The sequence below is a fragment of the Rutilus rutilus genome, assembly GCF_951802725.1.
Source record: "Rutilus rutilus genome assembly, chromosome: 7".
Taxonomy (NCBI): Eukaryota; Metazoa; Chordata; class Actinopteri; order Cypriniformes; family Leuciscidae; genus Rutilus; species Rutilus rutilus.
In genome coordinates this window covers 4,517,697-4,537,904 of record NC_140221.1, presented here as the reverse complement: position 1 = coordinate 4,537,904, position 20,208 = coordinate 4,517,697, and the positions used below count along the sequence as shown (strand labels likewise).

General features: G+C 38.2%; 2 protein-coding genes across 4 annotated transcripts in view; one reads left to right on the top strand and one right to left on the bottom strand.

Moving 5' to 3' along the window:
• The window catches only part of LOC311293433 (voltage-gated potassium channel subunit beta-3), a 53,582-nt gene extending 40,458 nt beyond the window's left edge, over positions 1 to 13,124 (top strand). For 2 of the 3 annotated variants that reach the window (XM_084413726.1, XM_084413727.1), the window contains 8 exons: positions 846 to 889; positions 977 to 1,063; positions 1,163 to 1,248; positions 2,693 to 2,813; positions 5,423 to 5,517; positions 5,670 to 5,790; positions 6,061 to 6,149; positions 7,345 to 13,124. In XM_084413726.1, coding sequence (XP_084269852.1) covers positions 846 to 889; positions 977 to 1,063; positions 1,163 to 1,248; positions 2,693 to 2,813; positions 5,423 to 5,517; positions 5,670 to 5,790; positions 6,061 to 6,149; positions 7,345 to 7,434 — 733 coding nt within the window. In that variant the 3' untranslated portion in view covers positions 7,435 to 13,124. The remainder of the gene's footprint in view (positions 1 to 845; positions 890 to 976; positions 1,064 to 1,162; positions 1,249 to 2,692; positions 2,814 to 5,422; positions 5,518 to 5,669; positions 5,791 to 6,060; positions 6,150 to 7,344) is intronic. The other variant, XR_014627931.1, reaches the window with a different exon arrangement.
• A 4,218-nt stretch (positions 13,125 to 17,342) lies between these two features.
• The window catches only part of kif1ca (kinesin family member 1C, a), a 57,080-nt gene continuing 54,214 nt past the window's right edge, over positions 17,343 to 20,208 (bottom strand). The window contains exon 24 of the mRNA XM_084413725.1: positions 17,343 to 19,900. Within this exon, the coding sequence (XP_084269851.1) occupies positions 19,013 to 19,900 (888 nt within the window). The 3' untranslated portion in view covers positions 17,343 to 19,012. The remainder of the gene's footprint in view (positions 19,901 to 20,208) is intronic.

Genomic DNA, 20,208 nt, shown 5'->3' with positions numbered 1-20,208 from the left:
TCCTATTATAACGGCGGATTTGCCAGGTGCACGCCAGGAGCGGTTCACAGCCGAGGAGACCGACGTTCTCGTCAGGGACGTTGGGGATGGAGAAACACACCCAAATTAACTTCGGTTAAACAGGCGTATGATAATTTGGGTAAATGTGTAAGCTAGATGTATGCTTTTATAATAAAATGTCTATCTATCTATCTATCTATCTATCTATCTATCTATCTATCTATCTAAAATCTTATAGAATTGTTTTCTAAACCTGTAAAATAGCATGAGGGAACGTTTGCGCCGGAATACGCCTCCACTTTGCGCTGAACCGCCCCCAGGAGCGCAAGTGTATTTCTTAGTTAACTGACGTGCGTCTGTGGAGGGAAAAGTCCGCTGTGCGTCGGGTGCAAAATAGGAATGATACATGCGTCGGTGTACAAAGTCAAGTGCGCTGGGTGCAAGATAGGGCCCTATATGTGTGAGTATATGTATATGCAAATATTATATACACACACATGACACACACACACACACATATATATATATATATATATAGATACACATTATATTAAAAAAAGATTAATCGTTTTGACAGCACTAATATATATAAATATCTGTAAAATTGTTCACATTCTTTTTTACATTTATTAATTGTTAATTCTATATATATATATATATATATATATATATATAGAATATAGAATTATGTAAGTGTACAATTAAGATTAATTAAGAATACAATTAAGAAGTTTAAAATGTAAGTCATTCAATATTAACTTCTTGCACTCCATGTTCCAGCATGCTAACACAATTTTCTGACTGCATATCTTCTCCTCTCTGACATCTGCATTCATAATCCTCAGGGCAGAGACAGAGAGAGGCCTGTCTAGAAAACACATCATAGAAGGTAAAGTGCTGCTCATCTCACCTCTCTCGATTATGACGATGATAATTAAGCGGAGAGACAGTGATGGTGATGGTGATGTATCTACAGGTCTCAGAGGTTCCCTGTCTAGACTACAGCTGGATTACGTGGATATTGTCTTTGCTAACCGCAACGATGTCAACAGCCCCATGGAAGGTCTATCTTCCCTTATACATCTTTTATGGCATGTGTTATGAATTAATAATTTATGCTATATCGCTTATCACGAGCACTGTTGTGTGTATGTTCTTTCAGAGGTAGTACGTGCGATGACATTTGTTATAAACCAGGGTATGGCCATGTACTGGGGCACGTCACGCTGGAGCGCCATGGAGATCATGGTAGGACCTATCGTCCCTCAGGATACCAAAGTTCATTCCATAAGCATACCATCTGTTCTTCATAATATAACACATTTACCAGTGTAATGAAATAAGTGTATACCAGTGTTGGGCAACATTGAATCTGTAGCTTGTCAAGCCTCGAGCTCGCAATTTATAGTAGTTCAACTATAGTCAAGCTACTCTTTTGAGAAAGCTTGTTACACTACAAGCTACCAAGACCCTAGGGCATAATGGCTTTTTAAATATTAGGCTATCCAGCAAAATATCATTTATAATTTTATTTCTATGTTTCTCGATTATATTACATGCATCTGCAACTTGAACAAACATATTTATATATAAACATGATGAAACTACATTTGCATAAAAATGTCGCTATGAATAAGAAGATTCAGGAACTCAAAACGTTTTTGTTTTTTAAAAAACTGAACTATCCAATTTACCGGGTCCATTGGACTTTCAAACGCTACATATGAAAAAACAATGTAGGAGAATGATTATTAACAGCAATTTAACATTTGGTTGTGACACTTCAACTCACTGAAAAAAAAGTATACTGTTACTGGACACACTACACTATTATGAATATAAATGAACTACTGTGACACAATATAAAATTTGATTAAAGGTACACTGTGTAACTTTTGGCCCTCTAGTGGTTAAAAAACAAAACTGCATGCATTTTGTGGAAGAACATTGTTTTGGTTGTGCTTCGGCTCTGCGTGACTGCAGATGAATATGGTTATGCTGCTGCTCATAAAACATTCACTAAAGGCTTAAGAGATTTAACCAGTTTAGATGGAAAGGATCTCAAGCAGACTAGAAGACGTTACTGTAGCTTTACCCATTAATAGACACGCTACTTCACTGAGAATAAATTCCAGCACAGCGTTACAATACAACAACCATAATGAAATGATCCTTCACAATAGATAATGCTTTACAATCAACTCTGTTAGAGAGATACATATGGCAATTTATATGTTCAATAAAATACCTTACTAACCTGTTGAGTAATACAAACGCAATCTCCACATTTCAGTTTCCTTAGTTCTTGCCATCCACGAAAAGCCGATGTTGATTCTTGTTTTATTACGAGCTCTGTCGCGTTCTCTGTTTGCCAGCAGACTCTCCTCTGTTCGGTGTTATTTTGGAGATTTAGCGACTCCATGTCAACCTTTCTCGCTCGTAACATACACACATCAAAGTAGCCGGAGCATCTTTTCTCTATTTACATATATGACGAGACGCTCACGGGCGAGTGACGCATGTACGCAATTTCCTGACTGGTCTAAAATATAAACACTTCTTTTATTTACTCCTAAACACTGCTGTATACAACACTGGTTTTATAGCATCTTGGCCACAGAAAGGACAGTCTAACCTTTTCTTGTCTTCTGTGTGTGTGTGTGTGTGTGTGTGTGTGTGTGTGTGTGTTTAGGAGGCATACTCCGTAGCGAGGCAGTTTAACTTAATCCCACCAGTATGCGAGCAGGCCGAGTATCACTATTTCCAGAGGGATAAAGTCGAGGTGCAGCTGCCAGAGCTCTACCACAAGATCGGTCAGTCCACAAAAGTTACCTTCAAATCATTCATTATACCAAATGTGTTATTGAACCAAAAAATGTGCCATTAAACCAAATGGAAGTTGCTCAGATTGTAGGCTATATGTAGAATGCAACGTGCCATGGGCCGTAGTCATGACTGATCACTCTACTGTATATTCACACACTTAACAGATAGGAAAAACCTATTAAGTCTTTTTCACGCTATTAAGAGCTCAGTCATCGATGAAGCATCTACCACGATATTAGGAAATATTTTTTTGTTTTTTAAATGTTTTATGCTATAAAAAAATTATTTTGTTAGTACATAATCTACCGGCAAGGGCTGTTTAATGACACTAAGACTAACCCCACGTTCCAGCATGAAAATTGCTGAGCTAAAGGACAAAATGTACTGAAGAAGTAGTTCATACCACAGTACTGTAAGACTGGAAAAACTGGAATTACTGGAAGAGAGGGCAACTCTCTGAGAAAACAAAGGAAATTAACATTTGAACTCTCTCTTGTGAAGTTAGCATCACCATTTGAGACGCAAGTCTCACCTCAGAATACATTTCTTTCCCTCTTCCCCCACTCCTTCTCTCTAATGCTGAGATCACCAAATTTCACCCAAAAATCTATATGGTTTAATGTGAATAATTATCATACAATATTATACATGTTTGGTATTATTTGAAATGTCTCAGTGCGACTGGTACAAATGTCTCATTCTCCACAGAAGTAAACCAAAAGGTAATAAAGTTCTTAAAGCTGCAGTCGGCAAGATTTTTTTGATCATATTCACTGAAACCGACACTATGCTCCGACAGAACAACATAAATCAGATGGTTTTAGATTAAACCCTGCGCCTCTACCTCCACCTGGAGCCTGTTATTTGTTTTGCAAAAATCCACCACTCCCGGTTCTTCTGATCCAATCAGCACAGGGCTGTGTGAGATCTGACTGTCAATCACAGTTCGTGCACACGCCACAGATCCCCCCTCCCCCCTCACGCACGTTACAATATCACATGCACACGCCTGAAGTTCGCAGGTGTGTTTGGATTGTACGAAGCGTGATGGCGGAGAGAAAATCTACTAGCAAGCTTCCAATTCCTCGGTTATTGCTATCTATGGGTAGATTAGCCAGGGCAGCCTACCTCCGAGTCCATGGTGTTGATCGATGTTGAAGAGACAGGCACGTTTACAGAAAATCTGGTGCACACGCACTGATGAGCACAAACTCGATGGCAGGGTGTTGGGTGGTAGTGGGGGAGGGGCATGATGCTTTTTTTGGGGCTAAGTCCCCTCAGTCTGCCAGACTTGCCGACTGCAGCTTTAAGAGTTTAGAGATAACTCGCGCACAGAGGAGGGTTTGTCTTCCAGGCAAATGGCATTCTTCTCCCAAAAGGTGTAAACTCTAAATGCAAATTCCCATTGTTAGCAAATGTTTCCATGTGAAAGAAGTTTCTGTCTATATAAAGAAATGCAACAAGAGGCTTAGGGCGATTTGTAACTCAAATTAGCCCATGATGCTGAGAGTATGCAAAACACTCCGCATCATGTATTTTATAATGCCAGGTTCGCATCTTCTCTCTTTATTCCAGAGCATTTGATGTTTTGTATTAATTATCTTTGAACTGATTATGAAATTTGCATGGTACATTTACCTGACATAATAAATTGTTACATTTGATTTTATTCCGACTGACTCTGAAATTGTTTTCTCAAGTAGATTAAACGGATTCGTATGTTACCGCAAGTTTTGCGTCAGATTAGTGACGACTAATATTCGGCACTAATTCAAGTGTACTTGGTTTTGCAAAGACAAGAAGTGAATTTCCGTTTAGGACAGCGAATGCTGCTTGACCAAATCTGGGTGTGTCTTACCTCTGTTTTAATTTAATGTTACTTTAGATAAGTGTACGTGGGAAACCACGGCATGGCCAATCCAATGCTATTATAAGACAAGTAAAGTTGGTCAGCTTATATCTGTAGTAGTGGACATACCTCTACTGAAGTAAACATTACGTTTAATTCAAGTGTATGCAAAAACCATGGGGTTTATACCAAAGTATCTTTGATTGTGTAAGCGTGAATGCGACCGATTTCAGGTATAAAGCAATTACCTCTGTTCAGTGACCAAAGCTGGCGAGATTGTGAGCGTGAGACCCGTGTTAAACAAGGCGTGAGGACCTCTGAGCAACATAGCTTTCTAATATGAACGGGTTAAATATAAGTAAAGAGTTAAATAGAACAATCAAATGTATTGCTTAACTATTATATAATTGACCAATAACCAATTGGCAATCTAACTTAAATTCGAGGTTGTGATAAAATGGAGTCAGATATAAAATGGAGTCAGATAAAAGCTTGAATTAAATTACTTTGCCACGTGGAAAGACAGTAACACGCAGAGACCTTCACCCGTTCTATCGGATACCGACACTGGGCCGATCTGGACAGGCTATGACGCAAATGCAACTTTTGTGATGCCCAACTTCTTAAATTATTAACATTTTTAAAATAGCTACTTAATTTCATGATTTTAATTGTTGGATTTGAGGTTTAATTAGGACAGATGTCAACTCAAACTCCATGTCTTGTGACTGTCACATGTCATGTCAGGCGTTGGAGCGATGACCTGGTCTCCTCTGGCATGTGGGCTGATCACAGGAAAATACAGCGATGGCGTTCCAGACTGTTCAAGAGCCGCAATGAAAGTGAGTCATGAAGAGTTTGTCAGCAGTAGATTTCCTCTCCTCCCTCTTTAAAATTTCTCATCGTCATTTGATTGGATATTTTGTCATCTAATGCAATGACATTGATATTATATCCCTGTACTGCATGGTCTCGATGTTTGATTGTGTTTTAGGGTTATCAGTGGCTAAAGGAGCGAGTGTACAGTGAAGAAGGGCGCAGACAGCTTGCAAAAATCAAAGAGCTCCACCTGGTGGCTGACAGGCTGGGCTGCACGGCTGCTCAACTCGCCATTGGTGAGTGTCTCTGCTCAGCCAGGATTTTGACTAATGGTGCGAATGGTCTGATCGACTTTCAGGCTTATTCGGGCCAAGAATCATCCACAATATGTGCTAAGTTGTGTGAAGTCGACCAGTCATATTGTAGCATGCCAGACTGAGAAAGTGCTTGCCACTTTTACATGTGATATGCATCAGACGGTCATTAAACGGTTTGTTCATTCAAATGTCTTTAATAAAAAAAAAGGAGCTTATCTATAGTAAGATATTGTGAAATCTCTCACTCAGCATGGTGTTTGCGCAGTGAAGGGGTTAGTTCTGTACTTCTTGGTGTCTCCAATACAGACCAGCTTATTGAGAACCTCGGAGCCCTGCAGGTAATAAAACACACACACTCACACACACACACACACACACACACACACACACACACACACACACACACACACACACACACACACACACACACACACACACACACACACACACACACACACACACACACACACACACACACACACACTCATACACACTACCGCTCAAAAGTTTTTTTGTAATGTTTTTTGAAAGAAGGTCAAGGAAGGAATGTTTACAGTATAATTGTAATTACTCCAGTCTTCAGTCAAATGATCCTTCAGAAATCATTCCCTTGTGAAAAAAGAAGTGTGCTTAGTTGTATTACTGTACATGTGTACTTGTAGTGCACTTTAAATCTTAAAAGTAAGTAACTAAATAAAAAACTATACTTAGTTGCAGGTGATATAATATTGATTAAATAAAAGTCCTCTTAAGTGTATGTAAAGTATAAACTGTATGTTTATTAACACACTTAAGTACAGTTTTATAATAACGTAAAATTAAAAGTTAAGTCTTTTGTGGTGCTTTAAAGAAGTACACTTATTTTTATGTGTTGACTAACATGTAAAGTACTGGATTATGATTTTAACTGTAGCGTGATATTTGGTACTAAATTGCAACCATATCATTACACATAAATGTGTAATTACAAATATATTTAAACACATGGCATTTAAGTTTCAATAGAAATGACATTAAAGTATATTTTGGTTCACCATGAATGCTTATCAGTACACTTTAACCATATTTCAAAGACAATTATGAAATTACATATGAAGATGAACTTAAGCTGTACTAAAGTGGGTAAAACACTCTTAAGTTCAACTAATTGCATTTCATGTAAACTATAATATATTTTCATTTAATTGTAAATTACATGCACTTTAGTGTCAGAAGGCGTTACATTCAATTCACACTTGAGTATATTCATTGGAAGTATATTATTTACATAAACAAATAAAGTGGTAAAGTGTACTTCTTTTTCACAAGGGTTCTAATATTCTGATTTGATGTTCAAGAAGCAATTCTTATTATTACCCATGTTGAAAATATTAGCGTTGCCTGATATTTCTGTGGAAACTGTGATGCATTTCCTCAATGACTGATTAGAGAGTTCAAAAGAATAGCATTGATTTAAAATAGAATGTTTTTACTGATGCTTTTGGTCAGTGAGACTCAGCCTTCCTAACAACATTATCTTCATATTCTCTTCAGGTGCTGTCTCAAATGACGCCTCAGACGGTGAGCGAGATGGATGCTCTCCTGGGCAACAAGCCTCACTCCAAGAAAGAGTCACGTGCGTGAGGGATCTAGAGATGACATGAACATGTGCAGCCTGAAAAGACAAAGAAAGCAAGGGGGAAAAGACGGAACACGGCGTACCATTGCTTCTCTGCTCTCCCGTATATTACAACACCTGCATGCCTTCTGCAACATGCTTCCAGCCCACACCGAGACCACACCGTTCTCTGTAACCCTACTCAAATATCCCAACATAACCTACCAATTAAACATGGACACGGCTGTCATTGCAGAAATGCCACGAACAACACGAACAACTTTTTCATTTCTTTATTCGGAGAGACTGAAGTTTCAGTCTTCCAGGAGGAAGGACTGCAGATTGAAGGAGGCGAATGAGAGTGTCGCAAATCTTCTTTATCAGCAGGCCCAGACGGAATCTGTACTTTCTTGCAGTTTCCACTACGGAATTCCACTGTTTCCACTGTAGAATTCCAGTTTCCACTACGGAATTCCACTGTTTCCACTACGGAATTCCACTGTTTCCACTACGGAATTCCAGTTTCCACTACGGAATTCCACTGTTTCCACTACGGAATTCCAGTTTCCACTACGGAATTCTGTGCAATCGATCAAACATGATCAAATGAGTTAAAGGAAGCTGAGAGTGCTGTATTATTATTGGCAGCTGGAAGCATTATCAAATATTTATTAAACCAAGATGTGCGGGGCGAACGATGTGTAGCAGTTTTATGAATCCTGCCAAACTCTGCGCAGATTCCGCGTGGGCCTGGATGTGCGGATGTGTGTTCAAGAAAGTATGAGCGAGTGTTTGTGTGTGTGCATGACTCTTTCGATCCAACTCTCGGTTGCTGGTGTTGCACCTGAGTGACTCGGAAACATGGACTTGATGCAAGCGGAGCAGTTTCTGAGGCGCCCGTCCCCGTTCGATGGGGCGTTCGCTGCCTGTCACATTTCATCCTCGCGGTGCAGGAGAGCGCGGCAAAGACTCTGGCGTGTGACGGGAACAACATGCAGCAACTGCAAACAGCTGTTTGGACACATCACAAGTCTTCCTCCATTTCCCTCCTTTCCATCTCTCCTTGTGTTTACAACGGTGCACCTGTCCCTTTAAGAGAATCCGTGCAGTTAGGGGAGGGGCGTGTGAGTGTGTATACGGTACCTTGCAAACATATTCAGACCTTCACCAATTCACTTTTGTAGTCTTTTAGTCAGTATTACTATTACTATTGCCATTGCTATGTTTTTGTTTTTTTGAAAAAAACATAAGCATGATCCCTAACCCCACCCCACCCCACCCCTAAACCTAACCATCACATGAATGAATTCATAAGAATTTGCCACAAATTTGCCAAAACGCAAAAAACGTTATGAACTGCCATGGGAATGTAGCCTGGAAATCCAGACCTAAATCTGAAAGATTAATGGTCTGGCATCGACTAATGAAAATCGGCCAGCTCGAGGGGCGGCACCAAGCATGCATTTGAAAATCTCACTGCACGCAATTGGATAACATTACGACCAATCACAACAAGCCCCATACGCTTAGCTACCAGCGGAGCTAACTGGTAGATTAGACTCTTACCGTATCCGGTCGGCAAAACAGCAGAAAAGCCCTTCTTGCAAAGGAACGATTCAAGCGCTGTCTTCTGCTCCTAACTAAGTCTAACTCGTTCATTGTAGCCGTTTCAAACAACTGGTGTTCCTCCATAGCCATCTTGCAATGTTTACTAATGACTTCGACGTCACAGCGCTGTCGTCATCTGTTGAGCTCGCCTCTGGCCCGCCTATATCAGATAACCCGATGTGATTGGTGCAGCTCAGATCGAGGGGCATATTTAATGAGCATCATTACTCGACGCCAGAGTAAACTCGCTGAGCAAATTCAACTTGTGCTCTCGCGAGAACTCTGGATTACCAGGGTAATGGGAATGGGTTGTAGCAACAGTATAGCAACAGCGTTTGCCTACTCTAGTTTGAATTTTGTTCTAGCAAACATCATTTGAGTGTGAACACTTTTAATAGTCCTGATTAAAAGAAAGTAGTAACATTCTCTAGTGTTTACTGGCTCGAGGGCGGGGCAACCTGTCACTCACATGAGATCCACCAATAGCAAACCACAGCCATCCAAACATCAAATCAATTCCCACAACAAAATCAAGTCCCGCCCTACTTTTTTCTTTTCTTGTTCCATTTCACTCATACGTGTTTGGGAAGTATGACTGGGCTGGATATAGCAGGGACTGTTATTTTTGCAAATCTGTTTTTCTGTTTGGTGGTGCAGAAGATACACACTTCACCTTTATATGCAGGATTTGTAATTCATCATAATTTAAAACTTGGTTCCTGGTCTGAATACTTTTGCAAGGCATTATATGTGTGGGGCTTGAGCGGTCAGCATCCTTTGCACTAAGTGGACAGAGTCATAATTAAAAGGTCGTAGTTCACAAAATAGTCATGAAGGGTCATAGGTTAACATGACCAGAGAACTGTGCTAGTATTGCTTTGTGTGTTTGACAAATACAAGCTGCGTCAGTGACAATGAAAAAGCGAAGCGCTTCACTTTTAACCTGTTTGTGTCATTCATGTGAGAGAAAGACGCAGATTTGCTAGATTAAATATCTATTGTTAATTTCCTATCAGTCATTACTGAATATCACAATGTGCAGTGCCTCAGAACCAATATGATTCCATAACCCAAAACTCATCGCATGGCATGCTGTCAGTTACCACAGAAAATCATTTGGACTGATCTCAGCTTGTAATAATAAAAATGTTCTTTACAGTAATGCATTTGAAATGACATCTGGGGGCAAACGCACCACACGGCTTAAAGCTAAAATGTGAAGCGCAGCTGAAAAATCAGATACTTTGCACAGAGAAGTGATTTTCTCGCATCAGTCTTGTCTAGTCTTGCCGTTACACTTTCAAAATGGTATGTATTTTAACATTTACCATAGTACAATGCCTTGCCTCATACACTTCCACTATTGCGAGTGCAGTACTGTAAAAATGCAAACTAAATCATAAGCTCAGACTATTTTCTGTTGTAGTTGACAGCATGCTGCCGAACCCCATGGAAGCTCGTTTCTGCTACAGAATAAAAAATAAAAAATGTATTCGCAATTGTGACTTTATATATCGCAATTGTACGTTTAAATCTCACATTTTTGACCTTTTTTCGCACTTTAGAGTTTATAACTTGCAATTTTCTCCGAAGTGCGAGAGATAAACTGGGAATTGCGAGAAAAAAAGTCTGAATTGTGAGATACGAATTCGCATTTTCAAAAGTTGACTGCAACTTTTTTACACAGGTCAGTCTTTTCCCTTGCAATTGCGAGCTTATAACTCACAGTTCTGGCTTGAGAATTCTGAGAAAGTCAGAATTGTGAGTTAAAAGTCGAGTTTTTTTATTCCGTGGCAGAAACAAGCTTCCGTAATACCCAGTCAAAACAAAAAGACAAAAACATTTAATTCAGCACAAAAAACAGGCACAGACCCTTTATATCGAACTGAGATCACTTTTGCAATCTTTTAATATGAGTAACATGCGTTGCATTTGAGAAACCAGACCCAAGCTTGCAAGATTCTGTATTTGTTACACTTACGATCTTGTTTTTTTATTTTTCTGTTGTTTGAAATTTTATTAATGTGCTTTCTGCTACTTATTCAGCTCAGCTTTACGCTGCGTTCACACTGCCAGCGGCTATATTCAGACTGCAGGCAAATCAGATTTCTTCTCATATCAGATCAGGCAGACAGTCCGCACTAGTAAGTGATCAAATAAGATTTGTGTGTCCAGACATAGTGACGCAAAAGAGAGTTTGAAATCCGATTTGAGCAGCCAGTGTGTCCCGACTGAGACGCATCTGCAAAAATCTGATTGGAATCGCATTTCAGATCCACTTCCATATGTGCTTTTAATCAGATTTTTCTTTCTGTCCAGACTTTCAAAAACCCTTCTGGATATAATCTGGATATGCTAAAAATTGAATTTTTGCTTGCAGTCTGAACATGGCCTTATGTCCAGTACTCACTGTATGATTTTGGGCTGTCCCAGACGAAAGATTGATATTCTTTCGGTTCCTCCTTTGATGCCAAAGTGCAGTTCATCTTGACTTGCTCTGTTTGTTCACCACTAGCTCATGCTGTTAACGTTTTATTCTTCTATACTAACTTGCGTCGCCTACGATTCAATAGGCATCATCATCGTACAGTCTACATACATGTCGGACATGTACAGTGTGATTTGTAATGATCGTATAGGATTGCTGAAATCGCAGACTTTATTAGGCATTCACTGACTTCACTCCTATTGGTTGTCACTCCCAAAAGTCGCTCTTCATTTGCATAAAGTTAAACATATAGAGTGCTTACAGGAATGACGAAAATGTGAAGCCAACCTGAAAGTTAGCATCACACTGGTTCCCTCACTAAAAACTCAATAGGATTTTTCCCATATGCTGTTGGACTATCAGGAGAAAAAAAAGCTCTGTGATCAACAAAAGTTTATGGCACTTGCACGTTTTGTCCATCAAGATAATTTTCACAGAGGAACACAACTTTTATGAATTTTGAAGCCTAAATTCAATCGCCAGAAGTAAAGAGATAAAGCTAGGCTTTAACGAACTACACTACGGTCACATGACTTCAGCGTCACCACCATTAACCTTTTAAAACATTTTCCCAGAACGTTTCAGTTAGAATAGTTTATAAGAGCACGGTTATAAACTTAACGTTGCTGTAAAAGCGGACTGAGTTTTACATGTTCGGTGTGATGACGTTTAATCTCCTCCACAACCTCTGGAGTCACATTTAGACACTTGTTATCAACCGTCTTTTTCAAGACAAGTATGAAATCATATTTCATATGAAAGCGCTATATAAATGCCTCATTCTATTCTATTCTATTCTAAGTAACAGCTTAAAAAAATCACGAGTGGGGTAATATTGATGTATTTTACGTCGTAGAATATAACATGAAAGTGTCTTAAACTTGTGTTCAACGCTGACCTTATTTCAGCCATTTAACCAAAAGAAAAAAAAAACATGTACTTCAGGACAATGGAACCCGGAAGTGCTAAATCGCTAACTCGTTTCAGGGGTGTGGCCTAACAAAAGTGTTTCAAACCAGATCTCAACTTTGTCGCATCACTGGACTGGAAGTGGAAATGAATGGGATTGTTTCGCTGGAATTGTGAACGCAGCTTTACTCTGTGAAACAGAGAATGCAGAGCATGACAGATCTGAGATCAGTTTTCCTCAGCATATTTAAAGGTAAAGGGCGAATGCTCAAGCTGGTTCTGGGTCACTTCTGAATGGGGTTAGTGCTAATCCAAGTTCACTTCTGTATTCGGCTTTGGTTGTTTCTAATGTCTCTTTGTATTTATAGTGCTCAATGACTTCTGTGAGAACTGCACCTGAGTTGGTTCCTGAAACATTTTTTGGCAAGATGGAAAGGCATCGAAATGATTGATCTTTTTTAAATCAACATGCATAATCATTAGCAAGACTGACCTATCGTTAGTTAACCTGAACTAATGTATATATACATTTAGTGCACTCCCTCATATGGTAATTTTGCCTGAATATGTTAAATTTGTCATGCAACAAGAAAAAATGAAAAAGAACAAAAAACAACAACAAACAAACAAGAAACATGCCCTGTACTGAATGTATCTTGCTTGCCTTTAAAATGTGTGGAGAAAACTGTTGTCATAAGTGTCATTTATGTCATGACAATCACAGCATCACACACACACACACACACACACACACACACACACACACACACACACACACATATAATAAAAGCTCATTGTCGTTTTAGATTCACATGTAAAAGGTCATTTGAAGAAATCCAACATTTTAAGTGAATCTTGCAAAAACCGCCCAGAACATGTTATAGATTAATATCATCCCATAATCCAGAAATAAGGGAAGACTTTTAGTGCCAATCCCAATCAAAAAATAAATGATGGAAGTTTGTCTCTTCCACAGAATAAAACCATTTACATTTTCATTTCTCTGAATTTTGACTGTTTTCTTAGAATTGCACGTTTATATCACACAATTGCAAAATTGTGAGATACAAAGTCGCAATTAATTACCTTTTTTATTTTTTATTCTGTGGCGGAAACAAGCTTCCATAAAAATTTGATTTATGAAAAAAAAAAAAAAAAAAATGTCCGACTGTATGAAGCAGCTGTGATAAAAAAAAAAAAAAACATACATTGATTTTATCTGATACTTATCAAAGTATCATACACTGATTTTATCTTTTGGTTAACAAATACACAACTGCATACTTGCACCTCTTAGACAGATTAGACAGAATTCAACAGTATTCGGGTCAATGACGTGACGGGTCATTTTTTTTGTCCAAAGGCCTTAATAATAATAATAATAAAAACAAATATATAACATCCAAAGTATGTAAGGTAGTACAACTTGATCTCTTTTACTGAATCCAAAAGGTTTTAATTATATTTTACTACATATAAAGGTATTTTAAAGATTTTGAAGTGTCAAAAGGTCATTCGGTAAAACCGATATAGTAAATATTTAAATGGAATAATATTGTTTTTAATAACTAAAGGAACTACAATAATACAAATATAAAGCAGATAAGGCTCTTTTTTTTTTACATTTCCCCTTTTCTCCTTTCCCTGTGCAATGTTTTACTTGAATATGTTTAGAGTAGTCCAATAAATGATTACATTTATGAGATCAGTGATAATTTTATTTAATATTTCTTCTGTGGTACACACTATATACTATCTCAACATCAATGTCAAATCAGTTTTTAACTTTCAAATCAGTGGTTAAACCGAATTTTTTCCATCTTGTAAAAAATGACAAAAAACAGTGTTAATTGATTGTACAAACCACAAAATCGTATTGTTAACACCTAACTAAACTAAAAAATGGTTTCAAATATAGTTATATCTCCATTCAATTTTTTTACACTTTTAAAAACCTTATTCGTCAATGACCCATTCACAGACATCTTTGCTCAAAAGTTTACAAACCCTGTGCGGAAACTACATGGTCTTTATTATTGTTTCATGACGGATCCAAAAATCCTGCATGTGTACATATATTAATCTATTTATAAAATACATATATGCTCAACTCCAGCACAACTGTAATAAAAATCAACAAGCAGCCAGAGATACTAGAGGAGGCAACACATCAGGCGTCATCAGGATCGTAGCGAACAACAACAACAAAAAAAATTAATAATTTCACATCCCTCATTAAACAATGATAAACATTGTGTATTTTGTGCGCTGAGTAGCAGATAAATATATATATATCAGTGAATATTTAGCTTGAATGTGATCAGCCCCAGATGACACAGATGACCCAGTTCTTTCACAAAGGGTTGAAAATAGCCATGCAGAAAGCAGAGAGTGGGCTGATAAATGTGTGCCTCATGTCCCACTGAGAGTCTGTTGTTATGATCATTGCACCAGTCACATAATGTGCTGAATGTGCATAATATACAGTACAGTACATATACAGTACACACACAGACACACTCACGCTAACAGCTTTAGACGCTCAAAAATCACTTAAATAAATAAATTAGGCCTACAGATTATTGTGCAGAATGTTGTGCCTTTTACAGTAGAGAAAGAGGGTACACTGTAAAAAGAGATCTGTTGATTCAACTTAAAAAAGTGAGGAAACCTGTGGCCTTAAAATTAAGTAAACCATGCATAATTGAAAAAATTAAGTTATGTGAACTTGACAATTCCACATAACTTATTTTTTTCAATTACATTTTGAGGCAAAAGGTTTCCTCACTTTTTTTAAGTTAAGTCAACTTATCACTTTTTACTGTGTAGGCAAGATTGGTTATAATTATGTATTCGAGCATTAATATGCATTATACACTTTAGAATACTCTTCCATCATTAATGAATAACTACACAGGAACAAATGTAACGCAATATTAACATTAAAGTAATCACTAATAACTAACAAGAAACTCAGATGAACGGATTAGTAACAGCGCTCATTTGAATGACGTAGTGCACTATTAGCTAACTACTAGGCATAGGCATACTATTTATTTTGTATACCTCCCAGAGGACTACTAAGAACTACTATACATGTTCATAATTAACGTGAATAATGCATAATGTATAATTAATTCTAAAATGAAGGTCATGGTGGCTCATTGCTTTATTAATGAATAGTTTCTTGAGCTTTGTCTCTATAGAGTGCGAGTCCTCTGGATGTGTGTTCAGATTGGCAGCCATCTTATGTTACAGTAGCTATATGTAAATGAACCTTTACTCTTTTTCCTGAACCGAGAAATTACTGTTTATTTGTCAGCAAAACTTTTGACAGCTCCAGCTTTCTTGAAAACTAGACTGTCCTTCTGCGCTTTTTGTATCTCTTCTCACAGACAGTCGGCTCAAAACAGTAAGGTTTATCATTTAAAATTGCATCGTGCTTTGTCTACTCTTTAAACATCATTATGGTAAAAATTGATTCTTAGCTCACCTGTAGGCTAATTCCAGTGTCTAATAACGTTAGACCATCTGAATGGCCCATTTTAAAATATACACATTCATACATCGTGTGAAAATGAATACGCACACCAAATGTTATGGAAATCGGCCACAAGGTGGCGCTATAATAAGCAACTTCGCTAAATAATAATAATAATAATAATAATAATAATAATTGCATGATGGTATCAAAATTCGTAGTAAATGATACTAAGAATTGGTTTTCCTGAATCCTTGCTTTAATCCATAACACGTGTATATTCACCATGTTTTTCTGTAAAACTTATCCACCATTACATCCAAAAAAAAAAAAAAAAAAAAAAAAATGACTATGACTATTATGTCTATATGTGCAGTCCAGTTCTCAGTTTCTCAGTTGCATGATGATGCTCTGGTTAACAGCAAATTCTAAACTACCACCCATTTCAACCAAAAGATATTAATGTTGGATAAGGAATCTTGTTGTATCAGTTTCCATTCCATTGAATGGAAATAAACGCATCGCCTGCTAGCACACACTTCTCAAAGTTTTGATGGCGCCTATAGGAGGCACAATGATTACACTTTTGGGGAGATAAACCCATGAATGGCATAGTAATACTAGTCAATGAACAATAAACTGGGTTAAGAAAATGCATTTAACATAAAAAAAAAAAAAAAAAAAAAAAAATAGTAGCTTATAGGCCTACTTCTCCATTAAAGCGATCTATTGTATAAAGTGCTATATAAATAAACGTGACATGACTTGACTGGAGTGCTGCTTTGCACAGATCGTGTAAACATCGACATCACTATGATCAGATGCTCTCTTAAAGGTGCAATAAGTGATTCTCCACAGAAACATTTTTGTTATGCTGGTTGAAAGTCTCCTCATATCCTGATAGCAATCACTATGTTAAGCGGTCTGAATGTATTTATATCGTGTGTGGAAGGCGTATGATCATAAAATGTTCGTTCAATCATTGCATTCGGTCCGAATAAAAAAATAATAACGTGTTTCCTTTCAGTCGACGTGTTTGCATGCCACTGCAGCCTGTTCACTCACGCACCTTGTTTACCTTTGTTATTTATTGGAGTATTGTTACTCACTGTAGGAGTACAGTAATGTTTTCTCACGGTGAATGACACATGATGTAATCCAATAACGTGGTCTCCGGTCTGTGTGTATTCATGTGTTTTGAGGGAACAGTGGCTTTGAGAGTGGGATCTCATGCTTTCAATGCTAGCAGGCTAAAGTTAGCATTTCCTAGACCACCTATTGCACCTTTAACTGCTGTTCTCACCACTTATTTTTGTTGTGCATTTATTTTATTCAGAGGAAAGAATGCAGCAAATATCAACTACTAACACATTTGTCTGTAGGCCTATTGTATTTTGGAAACTATACACAAAAAATGTGTGCTTTTATTAAACAAATACATAAACTGGAACAATTAAAGCAATTTATTATTTTTGTCAGTTGTAGATCATTTTCAGTTGAGAACTTACAAATGGTCAAAATAGGAATAACAGCATGTCCTAATCAAGTGCGACAAGAATACAGCAAGAATTCAGTGGTTGTTGCCCATGATTTATTTTTTTAATCAACTGTCTGATAAGACCTTAGTCAGGGTAGACACCATATTGAATTAAACATGGATGAAAACAAGGTTCAGGGATAGAGTTAGGCTTTACATGTACTGTCCTACATCACGTCACTTTAAAAAACTAAAAATCGGTAACACGTTAGTTTAGCTTCCAATTCTCACTATCAACTAGTTGCTTATTAGCATGCATTATACAGGATATTGGCTGTTTATTAGTACTTATAAAGCACATATTAATGCCTTATTCTGCATGACCATATTCTACATCCCTTAATCCTACCCAATGCCTAAACTGAATAACCACCTTACAAACTGTTAATAAGCAGTAAGTAGGAGTTTATTAAGGCAAAAGTCGTAGTTAATAGTGAGAACTGGACCCTAAACTAAAGCGTGACCGAAATACTGTTGTCTACTGAAAGTCTTTTGGAAAGATATTTCATCAGCACGTTATTGAACAACAGTACAGTCCATTGAAAAGATGCAGTATTTGGCTAGTGTCACAGAGTCAGACTTTTGACTATTGGCATAAAGTCCGGTCCACTGTAGCTTATTCTGGCCAAAAATAAGAATCAAACACCAAATATGTTTTTCCCTGTACGTTACATGATGCATGAATTGATAAATATAATAGCATATCAGATCATGTTTTTTAGTATACAGCTGCGGGATTTGAACTCCGCGTAAGTTGTTTGCTGCCAACTCTCATTGAAAATGAATTACTTTGTCACTTCGCTGCAGCAAAGCGTCGTTAGTGTGATTGCACCTGAACAGAGAAGAGATCGAATCATTGTCTCTTTATCATGATGTGCCCGATTAGGGCAAGGTAACAAGAAAAAGAAAAGAATTAGCCACCCTAATTGTTAGCACTTAACAGTTTTAGGATTATGTATCCCATGTCTTTTTATCCCCTACCAACAGAAGACAATTTCTGAAACACGTGCCTCTCGAGATGCAAGAATAGAAGGATATAAATGAATGGCAAGATTTAAAAAAAGGAGGAAAAACAGCAACTATAAAAAAAGGCAGCATCCAAAGCAGAGTCTGAGGGCTAATAAATCACCAAATTCTTTGGCTTTTCAGAAGGCACAATGTAAAATCATCAGATATCCAACAGAACTCTCCAAATAGCTTCATATAACCATAACACAATGTCAATGTTGCAGTGCACTGTGCGACATAAGAAGCTCAATTCTCTTGCAAATACATCTGCTTTCAATTTATAACCTACTTATAGATATATATATATATATACACATCTGAATAACATATAGATATGTGCACACATAAAATCAGGTATTGTCGGTGCAGGTATGAAACTGCAATATGTACATAAAAATTCAGGTGCATAAAATGTTTCGTCTTCTTTCGTACAGCATTGTTATTGCACTAGGGAGTTTCTCCCTTCCTATTTCAGCATCTAAAACCCTTCCACAACAAACCACAACACTGTATCTGAGGGTCCCGAGGTTTCTAAGAGTCCTTTCCGAGAACTACGCACAAGATCGGATGAAATCAGGTCTCCATGGGGGTGCTGTTGTAATCTGGGATTGAAGGTGGATTGGGATTGGCTTCAGACCTAAACTGGGTCATCTCTGGAGGGTTGTCCTGCGGATGAGGGTGCTGGTAGTGGTTGTACTGCGAGTTGGGGTGTTTGTAAAGACCTTGTCTGGTTTGGTTGTAGTTATAGTGCTGGAATCCATCTCCAACAGACTGGTCTGAAGCAAAATTGGGATTGTACCAGGTGTAGCGCGCTCTACCTTGCTTGTGCTGCCCTTGGACTGACCCGCCGTCTTTACGCTCGGCCTGCTCGTTGGTTAAATATCCATCGAAGGGATTGCGCCCCCTGTTTCGTGGTCGTTGCCGGTTACCCCAGTTACCCTGATTGCGCCGTTGTTGTTGATGATGATTGTGTGGCCATTGGCCCTTGTTTGGCGAGGGAGAAGACTGGAAGGTATGAACCAAATCAGTATCGGAGGACTGAGCAGATGGCTCCAGTCCACCTTCTTGGTTTGCAGATGGGCCCCAGAAGAAGCCTCTGTGCTGGGGATTATTCTTAAACGGGAACTGTAGCTTCCTCTCTTGAGGCGGCAAAAAGCGCCCGGTGCCTGGCATGAAAGGACCGTTGGGGCTGCGAGGGGTTTGAGGATTGAAAGATGGATTTGAGAATCGAGATGATGCTGTACTAAACGGGTTGTTCTGAGAGTGTCCCGAGGGAGCGGTGTAGACGGCACTGTTTGGCTGATTGTTGGTTCCTCTGCGGCGTTTAGGGTCGTGGTACTTCTCCGGGTACTGCCAGCGATGGCGACCCCGCCGGTACCCAGAATCCTCATCGCGTCGGTGGACTTGTGGTGCCGGTTCATCATCTCTGGCCCCACCCAATTTAATGTCCTCATCGTCTCCCTGAAATACAAAACATTGGATTTAAAGGTACACAAAGTGATTTGTGTTTAGTATTTTTACCTTGTTACTGTACTTCAGTGCATCTCTACTTTATGTATTAGGAAATAATACTTTACTTCATTACATTCCAAAGCATAATATCTTACTTTTACTCAATTACATTATAAAAACCATATTGTTTCTCACTATTTCAAAATCGAGACCTGCTCCGCGATCTGATGGTAATGTCAATGAAAGAAGGGATTAAATCAAAATAAAAGTCCCGCTTCCAACACTTATCAGTCAAACAGAACACTTATCGGCCAATG